This window comes from Cebidichthys violaceus, unplaced genomic scaffold, assembly GCF_023349555.1.
Source record: "Cebidichthys violaceus isolate CVI_PGR_0920_01 unplaced genomic scaffold, fCebVio1.0.p SCAF_9, whole genome shotgun sequence".
NCBI classification, from domain to species: Eukaryota; Metazoa; Chordata; class Actinopteri; order Perciformes; family Stichaeidae; genus Cebidichthys; species Cebidichthys violaceus.
The window spans coordinates 2,781,037-2,808,803 of record NW_027176975.1 but is presented as its reverse complement, the minus strand read 5'-3'; the positions used below and the strand labels follow the sequence as shown (position 1 = coordinate 2,808,803).

Sequence of the window (27,767 nt, the reverse complement as noted above, 5' to 3'; positions counted from 1 at the left end):
CACCTCTCTGGCTGCTCTCCAAGATAGACGCACACAACACCAACACACTTTTTTTTTTTTTTTGTCTTTGTGGGCCAATGTGCATTCTCCCCTCCCCCTTCTTCGCCATCAGAGAGTTTCATTTATAGCTCTAATTACAACAAACAAGCAAGAACTAGAGAAGAGGCCACATGCAAACACATTCAAATCAATGCTTCTGACCACAACCTCCATCCACCTCCAACACTTGTTTTTGTTTCTCACAAGTTGAATTTCAGTTTTTCAATTTTTTAAAAGAAACCAAAAGAAGCTCTTTTCAATGTGTTTATGTCACAACATACATACACACTTTACTACAGAACGCCTTTGTTTTCTTGGAGTGTGCATAATTATAACCTTAAAAATAACCTCTCAATGAAAATGAGACCAGAGACACGACTTCAAAAGGATTCCCTCCATTGTTCTCTCTTGTCCTCATGGTGCATGGTTAGATCATGGTAAGATCATGGTAAGATCATGGTTAGATCATGGTAAGATCATGGTTAGATCATGGTAAGATCATGGTTAGATCATGGTAAGATCATGGTTAGATCATGGTTAGATCACTGAGAGGGCCTACAGGGCCTAACACGTGTGTGCCTATGACACAGACCCACACATCGGCTCTCTAGTACAACATGCAGTCTAGCACACACACACACACACACACACACACACACACACACACACACACACACACACACACACACACACACAGCGTTGACCGTCTAACCGCCCTCTTTGTCCTCAAACACACCAGCTGACATGGAACGCTGCTGTTCTGACCTCTCTCACGGCGACAACACACACACACACACACACACACACACACACCTCCTACTCTTACAGGTTCACTGACAAATCAATGGTCAGCGGGACGTGTGGGAGTCGACTACACGTGTATGTATGTTGTTGCTCTGTGAGAATGCGTGTGCCTGATGCGCCTTCATGTTCCAGATGTCTTTTATTCTGAAAAGCAAAATTTTTTGAAAGGCCTCGTTTGCAGCAGAGAAACACAATTTGGGTAATGTTGTAAAATGTATTTCAACAAAACAACTTCATGTGCCAACCGTGTTACCTATTAGAATGGGTTTGCATTTATACAGCACCTTCCTACTCTTCCAAAATACACACACACAGACACACACACACACACACACACACACACACACACACACACACACACACACACACACACACACACACACACACACACACTCATATACTCACACAGCCTCTACGAGCAATTTGGGAGAACATTTTAGAGTGTTGGGTTAATCTTAAGAGACCAAAAATAGGGTTTGTATTCACTTGTGTTCAGTTCCAAATGGAAGCACAGATACACGGTGTATGCTAGAAGTTGCCATCATACGCCATTTACCAACAGCTGACCTAAAATAGCAGCTGCCAAAGAAAACGGAGAAAAGCCCGTCTATGAATCGAGCAGCTGATCCTCAAGGACCCAGTTCAGCAGCAGATAAAACGGCGGCTGGTACCGATGATGCCACTTTGGGTAAAGAGAGAAAAAAGACAAAAAGAGAAAGAAGCAAGATTGCAGAGTGGCTCTCTGTTTCACTTCATCGTTAGCGCCACATCGCTTTTTCCCTAAAAGTAAACCGCCGCGGCGTTCAGCGCGCTACATTCTGACACCCTTTGCGGTATTTTACGTGCCTTGATTAGCTTTTAACGAATGAACTAAATGACACTTTGTGGATGATACGCTAGTGGTGCTTCAAAAGCACAAAGAGTTGTTTTTCTTGCGATGGGTTTTAGAAGATGAGAGAGAGTCTTTGTAAAATACAACCGGCGGTTCCAAGTGATCTAATTAACCATCTGGGTTCGTCTCGGCGGAACCGTATTAAACTAAATGAGCCAAGACTGCTTTGTCTCTCCTAGTCTTGTCTAGCAAGTTGCTATTGTTCCTGTTACCCTCTGCCCCACAATTATCAACCCCTAAATTACAGTGATCACTCAGACATCTAATATCTGAGGGCGAGGACTCATCTCGACTAATTATCTCTCGGTTCCTTGGTTTTCTCATTTGCGTTCCTCGTACTTCAACTGTGTCAAAAGCCAAAGCGCTAAAGCTGCGAGTGCGTAATATTGCAGACAGCTAGCGTAATGCTAATTTAAGCCGTGGCTGCCTGCTGAGTGTCTGGCATGTGACCGCTTCCTTGCCAGACGTTCACATTTGGTAACTCCCATGATGTCAGCATTTTTCTCTACACCAGTTTCCTCTTTCTGAGACTATAATTTGACCTTTTCATGGAAGTACAAATTACTCATGCTTGCACCGTACGGGGCAGGGTGCCAACTCGGTGGCATGAGCATGAGCAGTTTTCATATTTATCAATGTACACAATGCAAATTTGTTAATGAGTTGTAATGGATTAAATTCTGTACAGACATGCATGGTTCCCAGAGGATAAAACCTGATGACTTTGGTGACCCTGATATATTTTAGCGAGATGCTATTAGCATTTCAGAAGACAACAAATGTGGCTTTATACACCCGGGTAGCATGATAGAGACAAGCACCCAAGTGTCTGTGACAAACAACGCTATTTGCACACAACCCTGGCCTACATTAGCTACCATGCGTTTATGTAGCCTACTGTAGGTTGGCTATAGCTAACTAGCTAACTATTTTGGCTACAGCTAACTAGCTAACTATTTTGGCTATAGCTAACTATTTTGGCTAGCTAACAATTGCTACATTGGGTAGCGTATATAACTTGGCTGGGTAGGTATAATTAGCTGAATAGCTGCCGTGTAACTATTCTCACCCTGGGTGAAAATAAAACATTCCGTTTATTGGCGTTTATTTCATCTAGCAGCACATGGTTTGGGTACATGGTGTTAGCGCGCTAACGTGGTAAACTAAGGTGGTGAACACGATAAACGTTACGATCGTCGCGCACGCGATGACGTCAGCGTTGACGTTGCGAGCATGTTAGCATTACTGACGTTAGCATTTTAGCCCCACTGTGCCTTAGTACAGCCTGTACGTACAGGCGGTTTGAGGTGAAACAGTATTAAAATTGTGACATTGTGACATCGATAGGATGCTTCGTCAGACCCCGTGGCGTCACTTTCTTACACACCGGTATAGCCTAGCGCGCGGTAGCGGCAAACACGAGGTCACGTTGTGAATTCAAACAGAAACATTTGCTTAAGTTTAGGAAACCAAAACCACTTAATTAGGTTTAGGATCATGGTTGGGCTTAAAATAAGTATGTAAAGTAAATAAAACGTAAACAACGCGGCATAAGTACGGAAAACACTTGGTGGGACACGAACACCGGTCTCCTGGTTGAAAGTCCTGTGTTTGTTTGACTATATGTGGGTTTTTTCAGTCTTTACACTGATGGGTTTACATCGTAGTTACCTGAAAGCCAGGTACCTTGTACATCCGTATCAGACGCTGTGACAAAGCGTCGTTATTTGACAGGGGCTGGATTAGTGTAATATGTAATGTTGTATGTAATATTACAGTGAAAACGTGGCTGTTAAATGATGCATTTGCATATAAACTAGTTCACTTTCCCCTCCCTGCTGTGCTCCACCAGACAAAAGACTGACATGACAAAAAAAAAAAAAAAACTATGCATCTCTGCAAATGATTTCAGGCGGTAAATAGAGAGCGAGCTCGTTGTCGTCTCTGGATCATCTGTCAGATCAACGGGATTCCTAAACACAAACCGGCCCGACTCACCACGTTGTAACAGTCGTGCATGACTTCACCTCTACGCTTGTGGCGAGGAAAGAACCCAAACAAAGTTGGTATTTTTTGCCACAAAATGAATAACAATGCTGGTTTGACAGTTTGGGATTGAGGTTGGAGTTCAGTTTTGGATTCAGACGTACAGAGAAGTACAAAGACAGTCTGTCTGTTTGTGTGTTTATTTTTGCGTTTGTGTGTTTAGGGAGGAAGCGGGTAATCTTCTAAATCCTGCCTCACAGAATCCCTCTCCCTCGTGTCGACTGAAAAGCTGCTCCTTCACACAGGCCTACAGTAGTTCAAGTGTGCGACACATCATCACAGTTTTACATCTCAAATGTTCTGAGAAACCGGGATTGTGCGGTGGAAGAACTACTCTATATTTTACTGAAGTAAAAGTAGTAATAAAATAATAGAAACACTGTTACAATTTAAAGTCCTGAATTTCAAATTTTACATAAAAAACAACAAAAGAATTAGCATCCAAATATACGTAAGGTCAAAAGTTAAAAGTACTCATTACATAGAAGAAATTATATTGATTTCTAATCGTCGAAGCATGAATTTGTACATTACAATGTCTTATCTTAAGCCACAATAATACATCATAATTCAGTTATTGATTATGTTATGTAGCCGAAGTATAAAGTAAAGCTGGTGGGGCTACAACTGGAGTACAGCTCTTTGTACAGAGCCTGCTCCATTTGCGTTTTTTTTTCCTATTTAGTTGCATTACAACCAGGAATTAAAATGGATTTTCATTTGGAGTTTGCCAAAAGGCACGCGGGAGACTATGGAGAGTACGGCTTAAATTGGTGCCGTGGACAGAAACTCCAGCCTCCTGCAGCTCCTTCAGGCTGATCTTTGTCTCTCTCGTCTGCAGTGTTTGGTCCTCTCTTGGCAGGTTGGTTTCCATTTTGTTACATGGCTGTAATAATAATGGATTTGGATTGAATAATGCAATTTCCCCTTAAATCTCTGCGGTTAACAGTGAAGCTCCTCCTGGTGAACTCTGACATCACAATACCGGGTTTCCACCTCGTGGCTCACGGCAACCATTAGCTCATTTTACGGTCAACAAGACCGTTTTAGCACACCGGCGCCAATTTGCATTAGTGAGTAAATTAAAAACCTGTGCACAGCAACAAGGGACAGACTTCCTTAATGTCCCGCCGGCATTCTGTGGGTTTGCCATCGCGGGGGGGGGGGGGGGGGGGGGAGAGAGAACTAAATTAGCGCGAATCACGGGGGACTTTTGACTCACAGCAGCGAAGCTTCAGCTGCACAAAAAGAGACGCTTGTGCTTTTTCCCCCAAATCACATTAAACGTTTTAACTTCTGCTCCTCCACCTTGTGTCTATGGTTGTGAGGAAACCACGATTACCGTAATTGCAGGAGACTATAGGAGAAGCGATGGTGATAATTAATCTTTTTCTAATTGGTCCTCTGGCGCAGAGCATCCTGTGTTGCAGTGAGTGAAGCGCTATTAAGAGGAGCGCGCGCGCACACACGCACACGCACATACACACACACACACACGCACGCACGCACACACACACACACACACACACACACACACACACTTTGTTTTAAAGTGGTTTATTAAAAATATACGGTATAAATAAATATGACACTTCTGTTACATAGTAGGTTACATCGTTAAGATGAGACTGGAATACACTTGATAGACAGTTGTTTTTTTTTCTCTTCAGTACAAAATGATTGCGTAACATTATTACAGTGGTTTTTCATTTACAGTAGACGCATCATTACAGTGTCAAACCACCTACAGTAGAAGCACGTAAAGACCAGAGCGCTCCTCTCAGTCAAAGAACAGACCCGTCAGTAGTGATCAAATATGTTTTAGGGTTTAATCTCCTTAAAGTTATGCGGACCAATCAGATCTGTTGGACTGTAAGAACCTGACAACATCACTGAGGTGAAGGCGGGGAGAATACGATCAGTGCCTTGATTGTGTTTTGTACGCAAAAATATATAAATACTGTGCATAGTAAAATAATAATAAAAAAAACAAAACAGTGCTATTATTTGAATCGGTGTGATTTGATCAGGCCTATAAATAACTGTCCTGTTTAAATATACAGCCATGCTGGGGTAGTACTCTATGTTAAACAAAGACCTCACTGACTGACGATACATGCAACCCTAAAGGGAACATGGAGTAACTGACCGTTAACATACCTGAGTTACAAAAAGTTAATATACTCTAATATGTATATATATAATACAGGACAACGGTATAAAATCTGCACAGTGGATTGAAATGCTCAGACTGTACATCTTTGCGTCAGTAATTCACAGTTTCGAGCCGTCGTCAGCGTCACCCTAACCCTCCGACGGTCTTAACCCACAATGGATGAGGACTTCGACGTGCAGGAGGACCGGATAACGAGTGTTTCACCACAACGAGGACCGCTTTGTAAAATGCTCAAGGGAACCAAATCTGTCCCACCGGACTCGACACACAGCGGCGTTTGGTAGGATCGAGCGACTGAATAACGTACCGCGGTGGTTTTCTGCTTCCTCCGTCCTTAAAAGCTGCATCTGTCCTTTCTGTAAAGTTGTCATTTCAAAAGTTTTAAGCAAACAATTGCGTCATTATTCTTCCAGCAGTCACAGAGCAATGCTTCCATCCCGTTGGAGCTGTGTTTCTGGCCACATGGTGACCTTTTAGCTCCGGTTCTCTCCAACTCCGGACAAGAAACGTCTTCAGTTTGCTAAATGTTTGCCGTTACGCGGTAAAAACAATGAGCTAAATGAGACAAAAGAAATCTCCATGAAGCTGCAGAGTTGGGCGATAATAAGTCCGTCAAGTGAAACATGATACATGACTGTAATTTGCTTCAGTATTAATTGAAAATACTGATTAATGGCTGGTTCGTTGCAGCCTCATTTAAGTACAACCACATTTTACTTAGGTAGTAATCAGAATCTGTTGGAACACATACTGGTTCGTGGAAGATCATACCCAGTACTGGTTGGTCTGCAGAGTGGGGGTGGTGGTCCTAATAATTTGGGAAGACGACACAGGGGAACCGTTCCTCCAGGTACTCATGAGCGCGTTTGAATCGATGGTGTCGTAAGGCGAGGCCCGATTCTGTAGGAGTAACCGATCGAGAGCGGGGCTGCCCGGGCAGCTGGGGGTCAACGGGGTGACGGTGACGGTGGGAACGGTCGCGCTCCTCTGGGGCTGACCTTGGTAGGACGGAGCGCCGGCGAGGCCGGCGGAGGAGGGCTCCTTCGGTGCGGCGGCGCTCTGCTTCCTTCGCCTGTGGTGTCGAAGAAAGACAACCAGGACCACGAAGATGACTACGAGCAGCAGCAGGGCCAGCAGCGGCAGGATGACCAGGAGCGGACTGGAGGTTTTTTGAGGGTAGGACTCGACGCGTACCGGCGTGTTCCTAAAGGGAAAGTCCTCGGTTCCACGCGTCGGTTTGCCAAGAGTGGTGCTGAAAATGCTGGTTCTGTTGGGGTTCCCCCAGCGGTTGCGTGCCTTGAACTTTTGATGGTTTTTGCTTGGTTGCTGGGTGGAGAGGAAAGCTGTGGACAGGACTGGCGAGGCGCTTCCGTTTCTGGAAGTCCGGACGGGTGTCTGAGGAACGGGTGGCGTGGTTGGGACAGGGCTCTTCGTGGTCGGAAAAAGCGCCGGATCATACGGCACGACGGTGAAGTGGAACTCTCCTTTAGCAGGTTGGATGTTCTGAGCTTTCAGTAGGAACGCCAGTGAGTCGTTTAGCTCTCGAACTCCGCTCATGTTGGCATTCAGCTCCAAGGATACCTTCTGCTGCATCAGATCCCGAAAGGTGAAGGTCTCGACCGGCACAGCTTTCCCGGACACTTTAGGTTTAGTCCGAACCACCTTCCCATACTTTGGATGGGAGATCATCTCAAACACAGGGTCGCTGTCACTGATATTGGCCAGTTCAGAGGCATCAAGGAAGCTGGTGTCGAGTTTGACAGCGACCCCATTGGGAATCCTCAAACCTCTCCCAACCTGGATCAAAGGTCTGACGGTTATGTTGAACATCTGGCCGCTCACATTTGCCTCCGAAGTGAAGGCGGTGAACTCGAAGCTGTCCTCTGCAGAGGTGAAGGAGGTCATGTGGTAGGACAGCCTTCCAGCCCGTAGATCCTCCTGTTCGAACTGTGCGGCCTCTCGGTTGTCCTTCAGAAGTTTGCCAAAGTTGGGAGGCCTTGTGATCTGGTAGCGAATGGTGACGTTTTTCCCGTTGGTCTCAGCCGCCAGGTTGTCTTGGGTCACCGACACCGACGTCTTGCCTTGCTCCAGTGTCAATCCAGTGTAGTTGACCAGAGAAATGGTGATTTCGGTCACTTCGAGGTTGAAGAGTTTATATATCGGTTTATGATGGCCGTCCGTGACACTGAAGTAGAACACCCCCGAGACGGAGCTTCCGTCATGGATGAAATAGACGCTTCCGTTATTGATCTGGGCCTGGGTGAAGGCCACTATCGACTCGTCCAAGCTCCCTTCGAGAGCGAGGTAGCCATTGTTCGGCTTGCTAATCACAGAGAACTCGATGTCCTCGGGAGGATTGTCCAAGTCTTCCACTTTGAGATTCTCAGGCCCGAGGGCCACCGTATCCCCCTGTACCACCCTCAGACTGGGTGCTTTGGTTTTCAGCAAAGGCGGCTGATCATTCACAGGAGCGATTGTGATGTTGAAGCTCTCCTCGACGACATCGACGCCGTCCTGAGGCCGCTGCGCCGTTTTGCCTTTCGGGTTCAGCCACGCACTGAACGAAAAAGAGTCGCGAGTCGTCTCCGAGTCGTCGTGCTTGTAGGTGATACCGTACTTGTTCACGATGAACTGGGAGAAGTTGGGTTTCTCCTTGGTGAGGTTTCTCTCGCCGACCACTATGATGCCGTGCCGCGGCAGAGTCGTCACCTGGAACCAGACCTCGTGGGAGCTCCGCTGAGGCGTCGGCAGCTTGGACATCAGGTTGCCGGCATCCAGCTTGGACTCGTCAATGACGACGCTCTGCCCTTCCGTCGCCTCGGCACCTAGCGGCAAGCAAACATTTCTTTAAATCACCGAGGACAACACCGCTCAACATTTTGAAGTATTAACTAGAGACCATCTTGTGATGGGATCGCAAGATGGCCGAGACGCCAAATACGTCAAGTGTTCGTAAGGTGGGGGTGACCAACGACGTCTGCTGTACTTCTTACCCTCTTGCATCCGGCGCACTCGCTCTGACCACGCCCCTCTTTGACCGCGCCATTAAACTTGATCTCAACTACACACCTGTGAAGTTTTGAGACCGCATCTTGCACGGTTGCGGTCACACAATCTGTCCACAGACAGACATATAAAAACACCCGGCAAAGTATCTGTTTCTGAAATGTCACCACATTTTGCCACGACAACACACACACACACACACACACACACACACACACACACACACACACACACACACACACACACACACACACACACACACACACACACACCTCAACAAACATTTGATGGATGACATACCAACTTTGGCGATTCTCATGACTTTACCTCTCGCGCCACCGTGAGGTTGACGTTAATTGGTAAAAATTGGTAAACATCTCTTGAAATTGAATTGGTAAACATCTAAAATTTCTATGCAGCCAAGTACTTGTGCTTTACTCTTGTTCATACCTGTGTTTGCGAGCAGGACCGTGTTGTGTTCAGGTCCAGTGTTCTCATAGGAAATGTCGATTTTGAAGGTCTGGCTGTCCAGAGAAGTAGGCGGCGACGCCACGGAGAAGGTCATGGAGTCCATCGCTTCCCAGCCCACGGACTCGATGGGGGTTTGAACATAGACCACCTCTTTCCTGTCCACCTGCGGGGGACAAACAACAGGAGAACCTCAGGGTCCAAAAATAAACTCAAATGAACACATTTGCACAACACGCAGATCAGCCAACCCCCCCGAAAGTGAACCGATGGTTTAATCAAGTGCACAAACAGCTCGGTGGCCTACATTTATTCTCCGCCGCGGCGTGTGTGAGATTTCATCATTAATTCAGAATCTGCTCTGCTCAGCGGTAAATAAAGTGCACGGAGCGACGCGGCTTTAAATGTGTCGTATCGTAATCCATCAGGAAGAATCGATTACGTAAAAGCTTCGCATGTTTTCCGTTCAGCTAAAAGGCCGTTTCCTGAATGAGGATGCAGAACATCTATTATTAATACCGTGGAAATCTGGCAGCTTTCCACATTGAGTGCTGAATCTTAAAACTGGTTCACATCCATTGTTTTTGAGTAGTCTTGTGAGGGGACAAGTCCTCCGGTTCGTCACTCACCATGTCTTGTGTGAAAGTGGAGATGTCCGCCGTCAAATTACCCGGCTGCCTCGTCACCAGGCGGCCCAGCTTAGGATGCCGGATCACACTGAAGGCGATGACGCGGGCCGAGGTGTTGCCGAGGTCATTGGTCACCGCTCGTAAACACCGGTTTGTGATCGGCGTGGAGGAGCCTGGAGGGAAAGGGAGTGAAATTGAATCGCGGTTTGTTACCATGAGTTTATTCATTGTCTGGTGTTCTGCTTAGCCGTCACCACAGCCGTTAAATCTCTCGGCTGCATCCGATTGTTGCAAGTTTTCCCCCCTCCGCTCCGGAGGCGCCGCACATCTATTTGACACCAAAACGATGCAAAACAAGCGCTGCGACGGGCCGACGAGCGTCCTTTGATGTGTCACATTAAAGCTGCGCCGCAGACATCACAGGCTTTTTTTTTTAACTTTCTTTCTTTTTCAGCAGCACCGTCCGACCGCAGTGCGGGGTCGTTACATAAGAACCCAAAACAAGAACTTAAAAGTGGATCAGCTCGTTGCAGGAGCGGGACGGAAAGAGAGAGACGTCTCTCATGGGCAGGACGACCGGGGGGACCGGGATCTTTTCTTTTCTTCTCGAGATGAACGACGTTAGACTGGCTGATAAAAGGCAACGATAGAAGGGAGGAAGACGGGGTCGAAGCACAGTGAGACTCATTCATGCATGGCGTGAGCCCCCCCCCCCCCTCGTCGTTATTAGTCTCTCGTGGGAAAAGTTCATTCTTAGAGGAAGAGGGAGAGACTTTACAATGACAACTTACCTCGCTCTGAATTTGCACCAGATGGGTTTTTATATATAATATACATATTGTTGTGTCCCCACACTTCTTATCCCCATACTTAATTAAAGGATATCGCCTCATTTTCTGCAAGAACCCAAAATCAAATGGGAGAAATCTGCTTTTCGGCGTGACGCTAACTTCTCTACGTCATCCCGGCAGCGCTCTGTATTATTCCCACCATGACCGTGTTAACAGTGACAACACGTCGCAGCTTGATGTCATTCTAAGTGGACGTCCTCTGACCATGAAGTCCTGTATCAAGAGGCGACACCACGGCGACTTCCTGTCAGAACGCTTCCAGGTAAACGAGGCGCATGCGGCCGTTTAGAGGGGAGCCTTTGAACGCTCTCACACACACACATTTGAGGGCTTTGCCGGGAAGAAGAAAACCACTAATCTCACCTCCACGCCGTGAAAAGGGTTTCCACGTCACCCCAATCGAAACCCTTCATTGTCAGTTAAAGCCCCCCCCCCCCTCTCTCTCTCTGCCCCGCCTGGCACAAAGCACAGGGCTGTCCTCAGACCGACAGCGGCACAGCTTTTCAAGTACCCACTCTGGCCCCGTGGCCGGGGGAAGCTCAGCAGAGCGTGCCAGTTGGCAGTTTGCTGCCCTCCACAATTACCCTCCTCCTTCCAGCTCACCAACCCAGAACCGCTGGACAAAGCTCAGAAACAGACAGCGGCTGACGCGCCGCACGACGTGATTCGCCGCACGTTTCGGGGGCGAAGCAGCGACTTCACGGCTGTTGGGAAAGGTGCCGGGTTATAATTCGACCTGAAGGGATTCTGAGCGGAGACCTGCAGAAACACTTCCCGTTGGCGTTGTTTGACGATAATAATAAAGACTATAGAATACTTTGATCCTTTATTTACCTGGGAACACCTTGAGCGGACGGTTCGTCTCTAAGCTGAGGAGCAAAGCTCTGGCGGTGATGCTGAAGATCTGCCTGGGAGTGAAGTTCACGCCGTCGTTGGCTTGGAAGTTGAATCCTCCAGACATGGCACCTGGACACGCAATAGAAACAATAACAATCAAAAGCTGTCTGAACAGGACTCTGAGGCAAATGTGTCGGATTCGGGAAGACTGGGCTGTCAGTTGACTCGAGAAGAGAGCGACTCAAACTGTCAACGGCACCCTCTGGTGGACGCCGACGGAACAACAACAACAACAACAACAACAACAACAAGAGGACTGGATACGACAAAGCTTCACGCCGACTGATTCTTACCTTTGTGGACAAACAGCAGCTGGCCCTGGTCCACGTGCTCCTGGGTGAAGTTGAGCACCGGCCTCACGGGGGCGCTCTTCAGGGCCAGGTGTCCGTTGCTGGGCGGGGTCACCATGAAGTGCACCCCCGCCGGGGGGGTGTCCAGGTCCTGCGCTCTTAGATCCTCCGGCCTGATCTCCGTCATGGAGGACACCCACACCTGGACACAAGGTGGACCCGACGGGTTCCATCTGTTATCTCCGTGGCCACATCCATGGGGGGGGGGGTCATGATAGAGGGGGGGCTAACGGGATTTGACGGCCAGTTTGACATTTATTTTGAGAGATGGAATGAAATGCTGTCATAGTTTGTTACACGATGTTCAAGCTGTTTTTCCATTTGTGGATGCCAGTCAGTCTCGGGAGAAATCCCCCTAATTCAAAAGGATCAAATGAGACAGAACAGGATCATCATGTCTGATGTATCTTTGTGCTCAGATGTATCACTGAAGAAGAAGCGAGACACAAGCATGAGTCCATGTCACTCATCGTCATCACGATGGACCAGGATGCTGCAGGTCCAGCTCAGAGGCTACTTCACGTGTGTGTCTCTCCATTTCACATGTCTCACTGTCTCTCTCTATCTCTATTTCACATGTCTCTCTCTCACTGTCTGTCTGTCTGTCTGTCTGTCCCACTGTCTCTCTCTATCTCTATTTCACATGTCTCTCTCTCTCTATTTCACATCTCTCTCTCTCTCTCTCTCTCTGTGTGTGTCTCACTGTCTCTCTCTCTATTTCACATGTCTCTCTCTCTCTCTCACTCTCTATTTCACGTCTCTCTCTCTCTCTGTGTGTCTCACTGTCTCTCTCTCTCTATTTCACGTCTCTCTCTCTCTCTCTGTGTGTCTCACTGTCTCTCTCTCTATTTCACGTCTCTCTCTCTCTCTCTCTCTATTTCACATCTCTCTCTCTCTCTCTCTATTTCACGTCTCTCTCTCTCTCTCTCTATTTCACGTCTCTCTCTCTCTCTCTCTATTTCACGTCTCTCTCTCTCTCTCTATTTCACGTCTCTCTCTCTCTCTCTATTTCACGTCTCTCTCTCTCTCTCTATTTCACGTCTCTCTCTCTCTCTCTCTCTCTCTCTATTTCACGTCTCTCTCTCTCTCTATTTCACGTCTCTCTCTCTCTCTCTATTTCACGTCTCTCTCTCTCTATTTCACGTCTCTCTCTCTCTCTCTATTTCACGTCTCTCTCTCTCTCTATTTCACGTCTCTCTCTCTCTCTCTCTCACGTCTCTCTCTCTCTCTCTCTCTCTCTCTCTCTCTCTCACGTCTCTCTCTCTCTCTCTCTCTCTCTCTCTCTCTCTCCCCTCTAACGAACCCGTGGAACAACGTCACTCGGGTCCACTTTCAAACGAGGGAGACGTCTCAGGACTAAATATATCCCGGCGGGCTACAGTGAGTGTCGGCGAGGCGCCGCTGAGCCCCTCCCCCCTCTCCCTCTCTCCCCCCCCCCCCCCCCCTCCCCTCCTCCTCCCATGTAGATTCAAAAGCCTCGAGCTAACGCGAAGGAACAGAGGAACTCATTGACGCGCGGAGCACCGGAGCTGCTGGACCGTGCAGACACTTGGCAAACAAAAGGACGAGCCTCTCCACTCCGGAGCAAACCCTTGCATAACGCACCGCCGTCCCTCACAGAGGAGGACAAACATCACAGGAGACACTGTCCTAACAGGACAAGCACAGGTGTTACTAATAATATGAACGTCTCTGTTCTCCCAGTACTTCTGTTACCACAGGGTCCCGTGGCTCTGAGCCAGCAGTAGCTCACAAATGGATTTTCTAGCCTTCTTTTGGTGTGATCACAGCTAACTAGCATTACTGGAACTGTCCCACCGCTGCTCTGTGACAGTCGGTCAAAAACACAACATCACACGATACATGACGGCCATAAATCAGAGGCTGGCCTCTCACTGCGCTGGAGGTGTTACTTACTGGAACAGAAGCTCAAGGGTACTTTTTCAATTAGCACCTGCAAACCACAACATCCACAGCATAACGTCCTCCTACGCTAGAAGACTTGCCACGTGTGAGTGTGTGTGTGAGTGCGTGTGTGTTCATCCCCCCCCCTTGTTTAACAGGAAGTCACAGCGGGATCAGTCTGTGGAACAGCATCAGTTGTGACTCAGCGGATTCAAGAGAAGAGACGTGTGAGGTCCCCTGGGGGGGGGGGGGGTCGAGATCAATAGCTCCAAAAACCAGGACGCTTTAGCGATGAAGAACTTCACCACACTCGCGTCTTTGATCCGCTTTCATTGAAGTCTCGACTGCCAAACCTCGGCTTGTTTCGATGTTTGAGGCCCACCCAAAAGAGGTTCTGCCAGGTAGACTCACCTGGTTTGGTGGTCTGACGTGTGAACACTTAAAGTGATAATGATGCTTTTTAAGGCGGGCCCTTTTTGGAGGTGACTAAAACAGGGTTTTGCTGCCGCTCCTGTGCTGCTTCTCTAAAAGCCTCACTGTAGTGAATCACCGACTGTGGAGCAGGAGCTCATTCAACCACACTTCAAAACATCCAGACTCTCCCTTTAAGCCGCCTTCCTGTTGTCACATGAAATAAAGACTTTCAGGGAGACTCTCAAACCTTTTGTACTGGGTCACATTTACATTACTCAAAGTTATGTCTTCTGTCCTTTTGTTTCATCTTTGACTGAATAGTTTGTGTTTTTGAGGAAGTGTCCATTTCACACTGGATCATATTTCATCTTGGGGGGGGGGTTTGTATTCAGCGTTTGCCAATCTTACATAACGCACAGAGACAATCCCTGTGATACAAATCTGATGAGTCCTTTTTAAATATAAACATCAAAGCCGCTACAAAACTAGCTCTCTGATGAACACATATTTTTGGGAATGAATAAAGGACTCCGTGGCTGTTAATCTCTCAGAACGGGTTCATGAAGAAGCGCAGTGGTAGAGAGCCACCTTGTGGACAAAATCCAGACCTTTCACCATCTAGACACCATCTAACATCTAGTGAAATAATGAGCGTATGAATGGAATTATGATTTCTACTGACAAAAATCGGCAGAAATCATGAAGAAGTTACCCCTTTTTAAAAAATATCCACGGTTCCAAAATTAAAAAAAAAAAAGGACTTTAATTCATCCGGGTTTCTCAAGAGTCCGCAGAGGAATTCCAGGCATGTGGAGGCAAAGCTGCTCAGACAATGGAGAGCTAAAACTTCAGCCTCTCCTTCCAGCTGGACCGCTCCCAACTCCTGCCGCTCGAGCAGCAGCAGCCGCTCGGCACACGGACACACGCGGGGTTTCTTTAGGACCGACGTATTTGGAAAAAGTGCTTTTCACCAACGAGTGTTAAATAAGAGGCAGGGTTGTGAAGCGGAGGAATCTGGGCCCGGCGTGGTCCCAGCGTTCCCCGTTTCCATCCCGGGCCATCGTGCCACTCACTTCACGAGAAGCGGTCCGAATACGAGCGACATACTTTCGGCAGCGGGACCTTCTGTCTGCGTTATTGCCTGTGGGTTATTTTCCATTTGATCTAAACTCTTTTGCATTCATTAGAATTCGTTTTCAGTCAACCTGAACTACAGCAGCTGCCTCTTCACTTCAACTGCCGACCCACCCCGGCAAAAAAAACCAGTAATGCTTTATTTTAATAGCAAGTTAATTAGTTTGAGAGCTTAACACTTTAGCACCACAACAAGGCACTTCCTACAAAAACCCCCCCAAAGCACCATCACACGTCTGTTCTGTGCTGTGACTCTCCTCCACATAGCGAGCATAGTTTCCCTAATCCAGCCAGCCATGGCAACCTGCAACACTGCCCACATGAAAACTGTCTGACAGTAAGTTATGGTGCCAGACAAAAAAAAAGAGAGAGAAGGAGTTTAAATATAGAGCAGCAGAGCACTCACCCTGAGGACCCTGTTGGCTGTAATAACAGGAGGCTCGTCGTTGACAGCTGAAACCTGGATGTGCACCGTCTGGGCCGCGCTCCGCTTCCTCAGGCCCGTGTCGTTGGCCGCCACGGTGAAGGAGTCGGCCGAGGTTTCGCTGCCGTCGTGGACGTAGTAAATGAACTCGTGCTCCACCTGATTAGACAAACCACGGAGACGATTGAGAGAAGGGCTATGTTTCATGGTGTGATTTAAATGATTCATTTGGCTACTTTTAGGTTACAAAACATTTTTAAAAAACGCCTGTAAAAGAGCAATGATTATAGCAAAAATACATGTTTCCGTAGCAACCATAGGAGCGCGTGTGTCAGGATGTCTCACCTGCCTCCTGGTGAAAGAGGTTAAGGCCACACCGGGATGTCGCGAGTGCTCAACGTGACCGTGCCGCGGGGGCTCGGTCAGACTATACAGGAAGTTGATTCCTGCAAAGTGCCGGTTGGCGACCTTGAGCACGTCCCGCGTTAGCGCCTTGGGCGCGCCCTCGTTCAGCGTGAAGTTGGAGACCTGCAGCGGGATGAGGCGCGGGATGATGTCGACGGACATGCCGATGCCGGCGACGTCCGTCACCCCGTTGGTGGCGTCCAGGAGGAACGTGTCGTTCGCTCTGTCGGGCTCCGTCTGCACGTACTGGATGTTGCCGGCGTTGACGTCCTCTTGGGTAAACGTCTTGACAGGGGACCGCTGGGTTCCTACGTAGATCCCCTCCACTTCGGCGAAACGCCGGAGAAAGCCATGAGACGGGGCCACCTTGACCGTGAATGTAATCTCTGATGGCAGGTTGTCCTCGTGAGTGACCTGCAGCCATCGGAACAAAACATATTCACTGGTTCAAATTTTGAAATGCTCCACGTGCCACGACCGCTTAGCTGTCATTTAGGTCTTGATGTAACGTGGCATCTGTGTAAAACAAAGACTGGTCAGCAGTCAGGATCTGCCCTTTCAGAGCAGCAGAAGCTCTAATAACAACACATTCTGGACAGTATTAGCCTCTGTAAAGGGTTGAATAATGAAGGAAAACCATATTAAATTATAAAGATATTTAAAAGAAGATGGTGTTGGCCTTCGAAACGGCCGTCATAGAATTGGAACCAAAACATAAATTGATGATTAACTCCTCTCAGCCGGCCTCTCTTGTGAAACGCTCACCTCTAGCTTAGTTTCGCTGATCTTCACTGGTTTCCCCTCCTCCACCAGCAGGATGTTGTGATGCAGCACAATGGGTGGCCTCTGATGACTTTCCAGGTAAACCTTCACGTTGATCCTCGCCGCCAGCCGAAGCCCTTTAGCGCTCACCGTGAGGTTGAAGGAGTCCGCGAGGTGCCTGCTGTCGTTGTGCCGGTAGGAGATCAGCCCGGCCTTCAAGTCGGACCGCGAGAACGACTCCGCCTTCGTTTCACCGCGATACAGTCCCCCGTACCTGGGAGCCCCGTCCACAACGAACACGACCTCCTCGTCGTCTCTGATGTCCAAATTTGATACGACGCTGAAGTTGCTTGCGGAAAAGGTGACGGACCGGCCCTTCTGCACCAGCAGGCCGGTGTTGTCGGCGACCCTCAAGAAAGGCTCGTGCGCGCTGACGTCCAGAAGGCTCGACACGAAGTGCTTTCCGTCCGAGACGAAGAGCACAAACCTGCCGGCGCTCACGCCCTTGTGAACGAACAACACTCGCCTTTCTTCCAAATCCTTCTGTCGGAACTGAAACAGCCGATGAGCGGTGTCGTTGACCAGCACTAGGTCTCCCATCGGGATTCCGCGTCGAGTGTAGATCAACTGGCCGTCGTCAAAGTCCGAGTCCGCATCGTGATAACGCAAATCCTCTATGGTGAGTATCTTCTGTCCGTCCCTCACCACGTGGAACACTTTATCAACAACACGAACAGGCTTCTGGTCGTTGACCAGCCCAATGGTTATGTTGAAAACTCCTTCTTTGGAGCCGACATCGTCTACCGTGATCGAGGATCTGAACCCTTGGCTGGTGGAGGCTATGAAAGTGAACTCGTCTCGCGTCGTTTCACCATCATCGTGGATGTACATCATCCACGTCCTGGTTACTAAAGGTTAAGATGTTGTCGTAGCTGGCGTTGGAATTCGACTGGCTAATACGGGCCAGCTTCCCATGTCTAGGGCTGCTTATCACCGTGTAGTACATATCCTTTGTGCTCAAAGTCTCGGCAAACAGGTCGTCTTTGGTGATTAGTTTGCTTTCTCCCTCCTGCAGCGAGAGTCCGTCATTTCTCATGAACACGCTGTTGACGTCGGCTTTAATGGAGAACCGAAAGTCGTAGTACTGTGACTGAGCGTGTTTGGACACCAGCTGAAACTTGAACCTGTCGCTCGTATCCTCGTGAGGCCTGTCGACGAGCTCGTAACGCACTCTTAGATCGGTCGCATCTTTTTGGCTGAAGGTCGAGTTCTTCCCCAAGACCGCGGCGTCGAGCAGGAGCTTCCCTTTCTTTGGCGTGGTGAGAACCCGGTAACGGATGTCTTCCTCCGAGAGGGTCGCGCCTTCGGCCGTGGCAAAAAGATGCTCGGAGTCCAGTGTCACTTTTCTAGTTTTATCCATGTCGATCATAACATTCCTCACCAGGTGGTACTTGACCCACTTCACAGTGATTGGAAAGAGGACTTCAGTGGTTGCCCTTGCGGCCACGTTAACTTTGCTCTTGAAGTAATCGGTGGCGTTGGACGTCTGGATTTCTTGATAGGTGCTGACATACCTCAGGCGCTCTTTTTCGAGAAGCCTTTGGGAAAACGAGTCGGTGGGCCTCCATTCGCCGCTGGAGTGAAGTCTTTGGAGTTCTCCGTACTGAGGCGGTTCAATGACGTCAAATCGGACATCTACGACTTGTTTCACAGCGTTGGTCTGCACAGCCAGCTGCTCTGAACCAAGTATAGCCGTCTCTCCTTGAACGATCTCAAGGCCCGTGTTGTTGGCGATCTTATACTCCAGCGCTACAGCCATGACCCTTAGGACCACAGTGTTGCTGACCTTTTCCCCATCGCTGACTCTGAGAACTATCCTAGAGTTTCGGACCCCCGCGTGAACATAGAGCACCTTCAGTTCCTCCAAGTCTGAATATGAGAACGAGGTCACCGCCTTGCCGGGGTTGTTTTCAATTTCCAGATATCCTGCATCAGCGTTCAGATTCCCGAGCACAAAGAAGATAAGGTCGGTGTAGCTGCTGTCGATGTCCGTGGCTTTCAGGACATCGGTGGTGAGGCGTTTCTTTGAGTTCTCCAACAGGACAAAGAGATTTCCTTCAGGGAGACTCAACTCAGGTGCATCGTTGGTGGGTGTCAAGGTAATATTGTAGCGGTACAATTTGCTGCTCTTCAGATAATCGGGAACTTGCTTTCTACTGCTAGAATACATTGAAAACATGAAGAAGTCATCTGGTTCCTCTGAGCCTCCATGGATGTACATCACCCGTCCGTGCCAAAGGTCCAACATGCTGAAGGTGTTCTCCTCTTGGTCCTGATCGACGTCAAGCCTTATCTGACCGCGAATCGGTTGCTCCCGGATCCTGAAGATGATCTGGGACTGTCGAATGCCAAGCTTCTTGAAGTCCAAGAGGACCTTGATGTGTTTGGCCTCGAGAGATGCTCGGCCGCCTTCCTGAACCACGAGGTTTTTGAGCTGCACAAAATTCGAGCCGTACTTTTTGTCCAAGCCCCTTGCGAGGGTGGACGTGTGAAGCGACGGCGTTGGCGTCGCCAAGCGAAAGAACGGTACCGGAGCACTCGTAGTGGTCGAGGGTTCTGGTTCTTTCTCTGGTTCACAACCGACCGAGATATCCTTGGTGACTACCCGCGTTGGAGAGACCGGTTTTCACTCCATTGACTTCGATATTCTTCAAACATCCTTTAAAGGAACCTCCTCTGACACGCTTTCCAGACACGGAGACGAGCCCCACCTTCCTGACTTCGGATCTGGTGCCATCATCGATACCTCCAACAAAAAGATAACCTTTGAGCTGAAGCCCCTTTGAACCAGAACTAATGCTGCTCTTCACTACCTCTCCATCCACAGTAAGCTCGAGGCTTTTGGTACTGAAATGCAACTTGACAGAATGCCATTTCCTGTCATTGATGAATGTGAGGGATCGAAGCTCGGTTTTGGTTCCACCTTTCCCAACAATGGCCACCGGCAAACCTTCCTGAATCTCTACAGCAACAAAGTCCCCCTCTCTGGCGGAATTGTAGAGGATAATTCCCTCTTTGGCTGAAGTGTGCACGACACACTCAAATATCGCTTCCTGCTGGGCGTTCCAGGTTGGAACAGAAATGTAAGCCCTGGAGCTGAAGAAGCTGATGGGGTCCTCCTCGGTGGCAAAGAATTGGGGACTGCAGCCCAACGACACCTCGTGGACATTCTTGAATCCGGTATACGGCCTCAGGGACGACAGCAAGTCGTGTTCGTTGAAGACCACCTCGTCCATGCAGCCTCGGAAGCCGATCGGGTCTCTGGGGAGGTAAAGTCTGTCCAGGCCTCCCGCGCCACCGACATAGAGCCCGTCCACAATGCGGAGCTGGTGATGGGAGCCCGGCGTCTTTACATCTGTGTGAGAGTTCTTGTCGACGGTCAGAGTGACGTTGTTCAGCGCATGGCGGACCTCCACAGAGTGCCAGGCCAGGTCGTTGAGCTGGGTGCCTCTCTCCGACTGTAACACCACCTCCCCCGATCCGAGGTCCAGTTTCAGCTGAGGGAAGCAACAAAACAACAGGATTACAAATGAGGCTATATTGCATGAATGAAAAAAAAAAAAAAAAAAAAAAGGTAAATGTACATAAAATCAGGCTCATCAGTTATGAATAGATATGTTTAGTTATGTCCCACATTCAGAATGATTGCTGTGAGGTTGGCGACGTGCCTCTCTATAGGAACGGTGGTGTTGGTCAGATAGTCCACCACTTTGAAATACCTCAAGAAGTATTGGATGATTCATGGTCCCTAGACGGTGAAGCCTCCTGATTTGATCCCCTAACTTTTCCTCTTGCACCACCACGCATTTGTTGGTTGTATTTTTGTTTCTTAGAAACATTTCATAACTGTTGCAACGGATCGCTGTTAAATTTGGTACTAAAATATCAGTCGTACCCAGAAGATGAATCCCGATGGCCTTGGCGACGCCTCAACTTTTCTTGATATTACAATTAAATGAATGTTGAATAAAAATGTCTCGGCAACTACCGGATGGATTACATTTTGTTAGCGTTCATGACCCGCCTCAGGATGAATTGTAATTACTTCGGTGATCCTCTAATGTTTCATCTAGCGCCGTTATCAGGGGTCACGCCAAACTACTGTGGTTTCATCTCGTCTCATCTTCAACCTCTTATCTGGGATCGGGTCACGGGGGCAACAGCTCCAGCAGGTGGACCCCCTAACTTCCCTTTCCCGGTGCCACATCAGCTCAGCTCTGACTGGGGGGATCCCGAGGCGCTCCCAGGACCAGTTTGGAGATATGGTCCCGGGCCTCCCTCGGGGGGTCTCCTCCCAGCCGGTCGTGCCTGGAACACCTCCCTAGGGAGGCGCCCCGGGCGGCATCCTCACCAGATGCCCGAAACCAACCTCGACCGGCTCCTTTCCACGACAAAAGGAGCGGCGGGCTCTACTCCGAGCTTTACTCCAACATCACACACCCACTAAACATCCGCATGTTAGCAACCGAGGCTGACATTAGCATCCAGCTAAAAGCAGACGGTGCCTTTACCACAGCTGTAGACTCTTGTTTAAAAATTACATGTACGGGTTTCAACTGTCTGGCATGATTATGAAGATTTCTAAAGAATAATATTTTAATAAATATATATCCATCATTACAAATTAAAAGATCTTAAAATATGTTGAAATAACAGTTTGTGTAACCTTAAGACATTATGGCTTAAATGACTGTAGACAGCGTGACACCTGGAAAAGGGAAACAGCACTTAGCCTGCTTGTATCATGATGTCACCTGTTGTTAATAACAGCGAGCTTTGTCTGCGATTATAAAGCAGGAAGAGAGCGATCATCTCCCTGCCTGAGGCTGTATGTCCGCTGAGCGTCACGTCACCGTCTCCAACCGACGCTGCATTTAGACGCCGCCGCTCCTCCAGAGCTCCCCGCTATTCACGGCGTCCAGGCAGCGCCGCTCACGTCTGACTCACACGGAATGAGACCCCCCGAAAGCCCCCCCCCCCCCCCCCCCCCCCCCCCCCCCGAGGGTAAACTTGTGCGAGCGAACGGAGCATCGTTTGGTGACCAGTTTAAAAAGGAACGAGGGGGGGGGGGGGGGGGGACGAAGAACGAGCAGCTCACTGGAAAAAATGCAACGCAGTTGTCATTCATTCATTCACCAACAGAAGCATCAGCCACAAGGATATAATGCAGGACTTCCTGCGTTTCTTATGAAAGTGTCTGCATATTAAAATAAAAAAAGCTTCCCACAGTTCGTCCGTCCCATTCTGTGTGCTGATCTGATCTGGCAGAGACGCTCACAGGTTTGCATTACAAGCAGTTTTTAGGTGACAAATGTATTTCACCCCGTAAATCCTCCCAGCAAGGCTAAAAATAGTGCGTCCGACTCGGGACGCACGACAATCCTAAATCTTGTAACTGTGTAAAGACAGATGAATATTGTGGCAATATTAGTACTTTTATTTTAACTTGAATTCTTTTATTTGAATTTAAATTTAAAAAAAAGGTGCTAAATTTGAAATTCAGAGAATTTTTATAAAAGCAAAAACAACTACAGTACTTTTTTTTTATATATATTATAGCATGTATCCTTATATAAAGACATAAGCTATAATATATCCTGTCCATTAAATCAAGAGATGAAATGATTCATAAATTAGTCAAATTAATATCTCATATATGAGGAGTTGCTGCAAGTGACTGGTACGGAGTTAACACTCCGCTGACAGCAGGCAGGCTTGTCCGCTTGTGTTACTGTGTCGAGAGAGTGACACCGTCAACGGCCATGGAGCCACGCTTCAGGCGGCTACAGAGTGTGTGTGTGTGTGTGTGTGTGTGTGTGTGTGTGTGTGTGTGTGAGATTGTCATGTCTTTCCACAAGATGATCCTTGTGTGTGTGTGTTGTGTGCGGTCATGTATATACGCTCACAGGCGCCGGGGGCCACGGATGTACCCACCTGCAGGCGACCGGCGTGGAGCTCCAGCAGGAAGTGGTCGGTCCGGCCGGCGGCCAGGAACAGCAGGCCGCCGGCGCTGGAGGTTCGGAAGCGGACGCGCAGCGCGTTACGGTCGGACGACTCGGTCGCCTTGAGCTGCACGAAGCCGTCGCCGTAGAAGGAAGCTGGAGAAAGAGACGTTAGAGAGAGAGAGGGGGGGGGGGGGGAGATTTTTATTTTTTAAAAAGACAAAGAAAGGACAAAGAGGGAGTGTGTGTGTGTGTGTTCAAAACGTGATGCTCACTGTCTCATGGAGCCTGAACACCAGGAAACAGAACAGAAAGTACAGTAGCACAACACACAGGCAAGTCAAGCATTGTGGTCTTAATATAGCCAACATGTGACATTTAGATGTGAAAGTCAGGCTATTTATCATCCTGCTTGTTCTTTACAAGTGGAGAGTGTGTGTGTGTGTGTGTGTGTGTGTGTGTGTGTGTGTGTGGGAAGCACACACACACACACACACACACACACACACACACACACACACACACACACACACACACACACACACACCACAAATTATACCTCGCCCCGATTTAAAAGCATGCTTGTAAGATTCTCTGCTGGGTTTCGCCCTTCCTGGTGGGCCTGATCATTTATACGCATCACAAGAGCTTCAATCATGAAGCGCCTTGATGTGCAGAGTAACAACCTCCTCTGTAGAATTGCAGGTTGTGTGTGTGTGTGTGTGTGTGTGTGTGTGTGTGTGTGTGTGTGTGTGTGTGTGTGTGTGTGTGCTCGAGAAAGTTGCCTGACGCGGCTCTTTTTCCCCACATTTTACCGTAAAGGTGTTTGACTTTAATGCCACAACAGAGACGGAGGATGAGCTTCGGAGGGGGAAGCGGGACGCGTTCAGGCCTGCCCTGCTCCCTCCCCCCCCCCCCCCCCCCACCCCCCCGACGTCCCCACAGCGCCTCGTGTTCCAGAGACAACTGCGGCGGACGGACCCAGCTGTTTCTGCTAATCTCACCTCCCGGGCATCTGGCGTCGCCCTGTAATCTGGCTCTCTGAAGCGTAGCTCTGAAGCGTAGCTCTGAAGCGCTCCCACACCAGCAGCTCGCTACTTTAAAACGAGCTCCGCGGCTCCCACGCATATTAAAAGGAACGTGGCCGCCCCCCCCCAGCTTGATATACACATCTGCAGCTCGTGACCCAGGGTGAGAACAGAGTGACTCACCGGGGAGGCTGGATACAGTCGATGTGAGCTAATGCATTGTCGTTACTCCTAAAAAAAAGGGTTAATGCACTAATTGGCTCGATTGAATCCAATCTGTACGAGCGGCTCAGTTAGACCAGTAAAGCGTGTAAATCAGCCCTCCGGACACGAAGACATGCAGTCAACAGGAGCTGATTGAGACAAAAAGACGATATTAAATCAAAGCTCAGGCTGCGCTAAAAAGGAAAGGAAACACGTTTACAACATGAACTTAAGATATATAAAAACATGTATATATAGCAGAAGAGGGAGTGGTTTGTTTTCCCCTCGTCTCCCAGGATTCCTCAAAAATAATTGGCTCATTTACGAAATAAAAGACGGAACAAATCTGTTTTGTCCTCCTCCAGACTGACAAGACGAATTTCAACAAATTGCAAATGAACACAGTCTAGGTTTGGTCAAGTTCATCTTAACAGAGGAATCTTTTGTAGAATGCAACTAGCGTCGTTATCGGTTACTATGACGACGTCCTCAACGCCAACGTGACGTCTCGGTTTGACCTTAAACGACCTTAAAAAAACACTCAGTTCACCGTCACAAACGGACGAGCTGGAACCAGTGAATATTCTGCTTGAAACAATAAATCAATCGTCCAAAATAATTAATTTCCTTTTAATTGACTCACCCTATCAGCCCTCTAATCGTAGATTAAAAAAGGAAATACCTCATCAAGCCCACAGCCGTACATCAAACTGATCTCGCCCTTTGATTAAAGACTCCTCGAGTTATTTAATCACAACAAACACACACAGCTCAAGTGACGACACGTTCTCCACATAAACCTCACACTGTTGCTCCCACACACACACACACACACACACACACAGAGAAGTGAATAATCACGTAAAGGGCAGACACAAGCGTGACAAAGTTTGGAATATATTTTAAAAACATATATCCTCCAGGTGCTTGTGTTTTTTAAATTTAATTTATTCAAACCAAAGACATATAAATAGGGTAGTTCACTACTTTAATTAACGGAGCGGTCGGGTGTCACGGGCCCCGTCAAACGCATCGACTGGCCCACAAGAACAGCATCCAGCGTGACCCGTCCTCCCTCTCTCTCTCACACACACACACACACACACACACACACACACACACACACACACACACACACACACACACACACACACACACACACACACACACACACACACACACACACACACACACACGTGTTCATTCATCTGACTAGCTCCGCTCGACGGGGAAGGGAGCATTTGCGAAAAAAAAAAGAGAAGAGGACATTTGTTCCCTTCAGAGTCATGGGGACGGACACGGATGCTCAATTGTATTTCGCCGGTTGCGACGTTAAAGCCGTGCGATCGAGCGTCGTGTTTGGTTAGAACAAAAAAAAAGAAAGAAAAGAAGCAACAAACAATATAGGTCTTCCCCCACAGTTTACTGGATTCTTGAAGAGCCGGGGGAAAGGATGGAAAGAGGAGCGCTCACATGCTGAAACATGGACATGTTTAGGGGAGGGAGGGAGAGAGGGGGAGTGGAGGGTAAATGAAAGAGCAGTGCCAGAAAAACAATAGCCCACACATAAACACAAGAGGTGGTTCTGTAATCTGCATGTTTCTGAAGGTGATATTTCACAAAGAACAAAGCCAGTGACCTTTCAGCAAAACACGTAATTGGAGGGCTGAGACCAGCGCTCACAAGAGCCTCTTTGGGGGTTTTGTGTTGACTTTCATGCCACTCTGGAATGCTGATGCACTGTGGATGTTTCAACAAGGGTTCCAGAACACTAAGGGAAATATATAGATATATAGATATGCATTGAGGTGAAACAAATGTCTAATACTGTACGTTATTATTTTTCAATGAAGGCTGTGGTGAGACTGAGTCATGGTGAAATAATTCCTGATTGTCCCCGGGTTAGGGAAGGCAGAGCCTGGATGGATGCATGGGATCAAATCAACCAGAGAGGCTAATGAATGCCCACATGGATGCAAATAACATACATCTGAAGCTGTGACTCACGAGAAAGCTCTCACACACGCACGCACGCACACACACACACACACGCGCACAGTTCTCTCAACGCCTGTCCATTTCTTTGATTTCAATCCGAGTGTGCTGTTGTCACGCAGTCACATTGCATCACAGTCCCATTTGCCGCTTGCTCCCTGTGATACGGTAATTTGAGGCAGCGCGCGTGCTTAAATCATTTATCTGAGATAAGCACGTGATGTTTAATTAATGGCCTCATTAATTTGAGAAAATCATGCACAATCAAGCTGCGTACAAAAGCTAAAAAAAATAAATAAAAAAAAATGACCATCTGCGGTTGTGAATGAACCGTTGGTCACTCAGCCAGAACCTCGTTCACAATGTTAAGACCAGCGAACCTCTACCGGGCAACTCGACGGGAAACACGGGAACAATCGTCCCGGTAAGGTGATACAGCGCGAGCCTGCTTTTTGGGAGGCGCGCGGCTCCTGTGATAGTACAGAAATAGTCCGCTGTAGCCTGCGCGTGAGGTGAAATCACTGTCAGCCATTAACGGTCGCGTGTACTGACCACCGAAGTGGCGGTTATAACAAGTGGCCTTCAGGGTGGACGTAGTTCCTCCGTAAACTACAAACACCTGGAAGAAACTCGTCAAAATTACCCACTATAATGATATGGTTATGAGATTAACACATCGGCATGAAAGCACCACGAAAGGAGTTTATCTCTCGTTTGTTTTCATTGAAGAACACAAAAAAAAAAGTTTAAAAAAAGGTGTAAAAAGTTGTTACCTCCCGACGCCAGCTCGAGCACGAGAGACCACCAGAGCAGACCGCGGAGCCACAACTTCTTCTGGGTGTTTTTCGCAACAGGGTCCATCTTTGTTCTCCCGGTGGGAACGCGAACGTTACCGGACGTGTGCGGTTACATTTTAACGGACATTGTTTTGTCACTTCTTCAGCGCTTCGGCACCGTGAAACACAACAGTTGTTGTCGTGACGCTGTGCGAGGCTGAAGTGGACTGGACTGATTCGCCCAGACGGAGGTCCTCGATAAACTCCGCCTCGTGCGCGCGCGCGCGCGTGTGTGTGTGTGTTTGTGTGTTCTTCTCAAAGCAAAAAAAAAATCTTAGTTTTCAAAATAAAAGACAGAACATGAGTGGAAATAGAAGATTTTAATTAACCCTATTTGTATTGGATGTATAATTGTGAAATAAATAAAGTTGAAAGAGCTATTTGTTGATCACATTATAGCTACATTTTACTTTGCATTTTGTATTTAACTCTCCAGGTTTCAGGTTAATTTAAGGTCAAATAAAAAAAAATTTGGGGCTTTTAATTTGAGCCAATCCTAC

At 48.2% G+C, this 27,767-nt stretch overlaps 1 protein-coding gene across 1 annotated transcript; it reads right to left on the bottom strand.

Annotated features, from left to right (window-relative positions):
* Positions 1–5,332: 5,332 nt before the first annotated feature.
* On the bottom strand, positions 5,333–27,306 carry cspg4ba (chondroitin sulfate proteoglycan 4ba). The gene is given in 12 exon segments (XM_068703853.1): positions 5,333–8,782; positions 9,414–9,597; positions 10,061–10,233; positions 11,746–11,877; positions 12,102–12,300; positions 16,018–16,194; positions 16,381–16,854; positions 17,206–18,097; positions 18,099–19,867; positions 19,869–20,759; positions 23,197–23,360; positions 27,205–27,306. Coding segments are annotated over 12 exon segments (7,203 nt in total). The 5' UTR covers positions 27,293–27,306; the 3' UTR covers positions 5,333–6,722.
* Between the last annotated feature and the right edge of the window lie 461 nt (positions 27,307–27,767).